The following is a 5,393-nucleotide window of genomic DNA, read 5'->3' on the forward strand; positions in this document are numbered from 1 at the left end:
GGGGGCTGCGGCGGCAGCTCTCGGCCCTGCTGTGCCAGAGGTAGAGAAAGATGCGTATAGAGGTCCAGAGGAAAGCAGTGCAAGCCCTTCCCTCTCACCACGCCTGTGGGATCTTGGGGAGGGGTAGAAAGGGAGGACCTGGTTATGACAAGGAACTCCTCAGCCTTGGCTGGTGAGGCTAGCACAGAAGCGAGCCTCTGGGAGGGTGTGGGTCGCCTGTCTGGCAGGACGTCTTTCTCAGTCACCCCCATCTCTCTGGCCTCCAAGCATAGAGGTGTTGACAGGGTATGTGCAGACCTGAGTGTTGTACAGGGCCTGTGCATCTCTGCTGCCCTGGTGTGAAAGCCAGAGCTGATCCCAGCCAAGGTTGGGCAGTAACCTCGGCCCCTTCTGGTTCTCCTCTCACAGGTGGGTGGAATCATTGTGACGCAGACCTTTGGAGAAGTCACCGAGCTGCCCCTGATACCTTTCATGCTGGCCAAGTTTGACGGGGTTCTGGGCATGGGCTTTCCTGCTCAGGCCGTCGACGGGGTCACCCCTGTCTTTGACCACATTCTCTCCCAGGGGGTGCTGAAGGAGGAAGTGTTTTCTGTCTACTACAGCAGGTGGGCCTTTGATGCCAAGGCCAGGGCAGGGAGGGGCGGAGAGCTGGGAGAAGGGCAAACGTCCAGTCCTGGATTTACATGCTTCTGATTAGGTGGTCCTCAATCCATATCTAGAACCACACTAGCCAGTTTAGAAAGAATGGAAGTCAAACATTCAGTCCTCAGGGACAGCCAGCTTCGTGCCTTTGTTTATCTGTTCTCTCATTGATCCGGTCAGTGCTCTGTTAACATGTGCTGTGGTAGGCTCCAGGGGTGCACAGTGAACAAGACAACCCCTGCCCTCCATCCTCACAGAGCTTACTGCCCAGCAGGGGAGATGAGAGAGACAACACAATGAGTGCCAGTCTGAAGCTGCAGATGGCTTTCAATTCTAGGCCAGGATTCTGGGCAGATCAGCCAGGCCTGGGGAAGCTGTGATCAGTGCCCCAGCAGGGCTGGGATCTGATGCCAGTGGCTGGGTTTAGAAAGATGCTCTGAGCTGAAGGTAAGATCATTGTGGGTAAGAATAGAGGCCAGAGGGTGGTGAGAGTGGAAGGGAGGGGTGGCTTAGAACAATCTCAGAGGAAGCAGGAATCTCTGGATCATGACTCCGGCAGACGTCTGTGCAGAGGGAGGCTTTGAGCAAATGACACCACTCGGAGGCTCCTGCAGTCCGTGGCCTTGGGACTGTGTTTCAAAGAGACCAGAAAAACAAAGTGGCTAAGAGTGGAAGTAGATGTCAGAAAAGGGGGGGGGGGAGATTCCACAAAATGTGGGCTGCTCTGGAAAATTCAACAGGGAAGGAGATGTGGGACAGGGTGTGGGGTGAGATCTGGAGAGAAGTGGAGAAAAGGAGGTGGGTGTTCTAAACACTAGAGGATGCTTGAGCAATGCTGTGGGTGGAAGGAGAGCCATGGGAAGACTGAAAATGTGGAGAGCACATGCATGGGGCTGAGAAGCAGGGGCCATGGAAAAGATCAGGATCCAGCAACACGTAGCAAGCAGGTCTGGTTAGCAGGGGCCCTCTTCCCTTCCCTCGGGCTGGGAAGAAGGAAGACCTAGATAAGTCACTGACTCTTGCATAGAACCTGTGCACACCTACCCCATGTACACATGTGCACAAACACATGTGTGTTATGAATTCTAAGAAACTCCTTCATATATACATGAGTAGCTTAAAAACCAGCCCAAGGCAGCCTTGGGCTGAGGTAGCGTCATGCATGTGAAGTGGACAGCGAGGGCAGTCAGCTCTGGCTGGGAAGGAGAGCCCTCCCGCCATCAGGTGTCCACCAAGGTCTCAGCATTTGGTGACTCAGTTGCCTGGAGGGGGAAAATTAACCTCTATCCAACAAGGGTTGCTGAATCCTGCCTACAAAGAAGGTCTCCCCTCTGTGTCCCTCTCTGCCTCAGCAGAAATCTTAAGGAGGGTGGAGCCCCATGTGACCCCAAGCTCCAATACTTCCCAGACCCTTGCCCCAGAATCATACCCACCACCCCCACACACTCCATTCATCAGGTCCAGCTCCACTAAACGTCTGCCTTCTCTCTAGAGTCTGTCCCACATGCCTGAGAAAGGCATGATTTGCCACTTGTCTGCATCTACCCAGTGTCCTTGAACTAGGTTTTCTGGGGGCAGATGGACAGCTCTAGAGATACTTCTGTTACATTTAGGGAGGATCCAGCAAGGGGAGATGCAATGGGGTCTGTGTGCCTCCTGGTGAGAGCTTACAGCCTTGCCATTTACCCAATAAGCCCTTCCTCTACCCCAAAACCCTCTGCCCTACCCCCGTGCCAGACTCACCTTTCCTCATCCCCGCATCCTGGCATCCTGCATCCCGAGTGTGTCTCTAACTTCCGCGCTGATCTTTCCTTTAGGGATTCCCACCTGCTGGGGGGCGAAGTGGTGCTGGGAGGCAGCGACCCGCAGCATTACCAAGGCAATTTTCACTATGTGAGCATCAGCAAGACTGGCTCCTGGCAGATCACAATGAAGGGGTCAGCAATAGTCGTAACCCTCCCAACCATCCAAACGGACGTCTCTGTGTGATTGGGGTGGGATGGGGATGCGGTGAGGGATGCCTTAAATCACAGCCACCATCTGCCTGCTCTATCCAGGAGGAGGGTATGAAGATTTGAGGGTGGCAAGGAGGGGACTCAGGGAAAAGAGGCGGAGTCTGGAGTCAATGTGTTGATGGGAAGGGACAGTCAGTATCTTTCCATAGTGCCTCAGCCCTCTTCCAGTTCACACCGGACCACTTGTGTGTTCTCCTATCCCTCCCTTAAACTGGGAAAGACACACAGGCTGGGAGAGTGGTTGCCTCGCCAGCTTCTACCTGCCTGCCTTGTCTGTCTGTCTGCCTGCCTGCCTAACTGCATAGCCTTTGCAGGGTCTCTGTGGGGTCTTCTACCTTGCTGTGTGAGGAAGGCTGTGTGGTAGTGGTGGACACCGGTACATCCTATATCTCTGGCCCTACGAGCTCCCTGAAGTTGATCATGCAAGCCCTGGGAGCGAAGGAGAAGAGAACAAATGAAGTAAGAGATCCATGGGGAGAGCTGGGTGGTGGCAAGGGGTGCCAGACAGTACTGGGTCGGAAACAAACCTTTGCCCTCCTCACTCCTCCCACTCCCTTGAATGTACGGCATGTCTCCCGTAGAAGGTGACCAGGGACTGTGCCCAGGACTCTCTGGCACAGGGCTCTCTAGTCTGCTTAGAGCCTTCCACACTGACATCAGCTGTCTCTACTCCCCCAGTATGTTGTGAACTGTAGCCAGGTGCCCGCCCTCCCTGACATCTCCTTCTACCTGGGAGGCAGGGCCTACACACTCAGCAGTATGGACTACGTGCTACAGGTGAGGCTGGGAGAAGGGTGGGCGGGAGCCACTGAAGGGGGGCAGGTGTAATGTACAGGTCACCTAGTAGAACACAGCTCGTGTCATCTGGAGAATGTTTAGCAACCCCGCTACCCAGGCCACATGCCACGCCTAGCAGATCAGGGCTTCCACAACAGACACCTGGGAATCGGAGTTTTAAAAAACTCCCCAGTAGATTCCATTATGGAGCTATGCTGTGACTCAGTGATAGCCCCCTCTCTCCATTATTGAGTGGCCCTCTTTCTAGCCGTCCGTCCTTTTCATGCTCCTGGGCTTAGAGAAGTTCAGTGACTTGTTTTGGGTCAGAAGCTAAGCGAGCCTGTGAGCAAAGGGTAGACACACCATTTGCCTGATACCTACTACACAGCACCTGCTCACCCCAGGAAGGCTGGGATTTAAGATTGGTGAAACGGCTCTGGGGGGATGTGGGAGAAAGGAGGCATACACTGAAGACAGTTGCTCCACTCTGGGGATGGGTAAGGGGTGTGTGGCGGCGGGCAGTAGAGCAAGCCTCCTGCTTCTTGCCAGTATCCCTACAGGAATGATGATCTGTGCATACTGGCTTTCCAAGGCCTGGACATCCCACCACCCACTGGGCCTGTCTGGGTCCTGGGTGCCACTTTCATCCGCAAGTTCTATACGGAGTTTGATCGGCATAACAATCGCATCGGATTCGCTTTGGCCCGCTAAGGCCCTCTGCCACCCAGTGACCCTAGTTTTAAGCCAAGCCAAAGCTGGTGCTTCTGGGGGCCATTTTGTCTGGCTTTGCCCCCAACATAGGGACACTGGACACAGAGCCCCTGATGAGTGCTTGCCCTTTGGCCTGAACTCACCCTTCCCTGCTTTAAGGAAAAACAGAATAAAGGCTTCAGGTTTACAACCTGTTTTGGATGGGTTCTTTTGAGTTTGGAGAAGGAGGGACAGCTGCATGGTCACATATGGAAAAGACTATGACAGACGAGGCCGGAGATATAGTTTTATTAGTAAAGTGCTTGCTTTGCAAGTGTGAGAACCTGGATTTGATCCCCAAAACCAACATTTAAAAAAAAAAAAAAGAAAAGCCAGGCATGGTGGCAGATTTTTTTAATCCTGGCAACCAGGGTGGTAGAGATATGTAGAGACAAGCAGACGCCTTAAGAATGATACCTAGGAATCATACCTTAGTTGGATACCTTAGGAATAGTAATTGAAGTTGTCCTTTGGTCTACACACACAGAGAGAGAAAGAGAGAGAGAAAGAGAGAAAAAGAGAGAGAGAGACAGACAGAGAGACAGACAGACAGACAGACAGACGGACAGGGACAGACAGAGACAGAGAGAGACAGAGACACAGAAAAACATACAGGCAGAGATATATAGAGAAAGAGACAGAGATATGGATAGAGAGATGGTGAGAGATTGATTAGAGGGAGAATGTGACAAAACAGACCCCCCCACACACACATCTACACAAATGTTTCTGTGTGTAATGATAGCTTCTGTCTACTGTCAACCAGATTCACATAGATAATTTTCATACAACTTTGGCTGGGGAGTTTACGAAGAGATAGGTCCCGTGTCCCTCTAGGCCACTGGGGAAAGAGCCTTAGGGCTATGGCAATAGAGTGCTGGTAAGTCTACTGGCTAGTTTAATGTCAACTTGACTCAAGCTAAAGTCACCTGAGAGGAGGGTACCTCAATTAAGAAAATGCCTCCAGAAGATGGGGCTGCAGACAAGCCCTATAGACCATTTTCTTAATTAGTGATTGATGGGAAAGGGTCCAGCCCATTGTAGGTAGTGACGTCCCTGGGCTGGTAGTCCTGGGTTCTATAAGAAAGCAGGCTGAGCAGGGCGGTGGTGGCATACTCGGGAGGCAGAGGCAGGCGGATTTCTGAGTTCGAGGCCAGCCTGATCTATAGAGTGAGTTCCAGGTCAGCCAGGGCTATACAGAAAAACCCT

The 5,393-nt window shown here is 52.6% G+C and overlaps 1 protein-coding gene across 1 annotated transcript in view; it reads left to right on the forward strand.

Moving 5' to 3' along the window:
• The window catches only part of Ren (renin), a 9,081-nt gene extending 4,744 nt beyond the window's left edge, over nt 1–4,337 (forward strand). The window contains exons 5-9 of the mRNA XM_031382752.1: nt 409–605; nt 2,460–2,579; nt 2,972–3,116; nt 3,336–3,434; nt 3,984–4,337. Coding sequence (XP_031238612.1) covers nt 409–605; nt 2,460–2,579; nt 2,972–3,116; nt 3,336–3,434; nt 3,984–4,145 — 723 coding nt within the window. The 3' untranslated portion in view covers nt 4,146–4,337. The remainder of the gene's footprint in view (nt 1–408; nt 606–2,459; nt 2,580–2,971; nt 3,117–3,335; nt 3,435–3,983) is intronic.
• Nucleotides 4,338–5,393: the final 1,056 nt, after the last annotated feature.

The sequence above is a fragment of the Mastomys coucha genome, unplaced genomic scaffold (genome assembly GCF_008632895.1).
Source record: "Mastomys coucha isolate ucsf_1 unplaced genomic scaffold, UCSF_Mcou_1 pScaffold1, whole genome shotgun sequence".
NCBI lineage: Eukaryota > Metazoa > Chordata > Mammalia > Rodentia > Muridae > Mastomys > Mastomys coucha.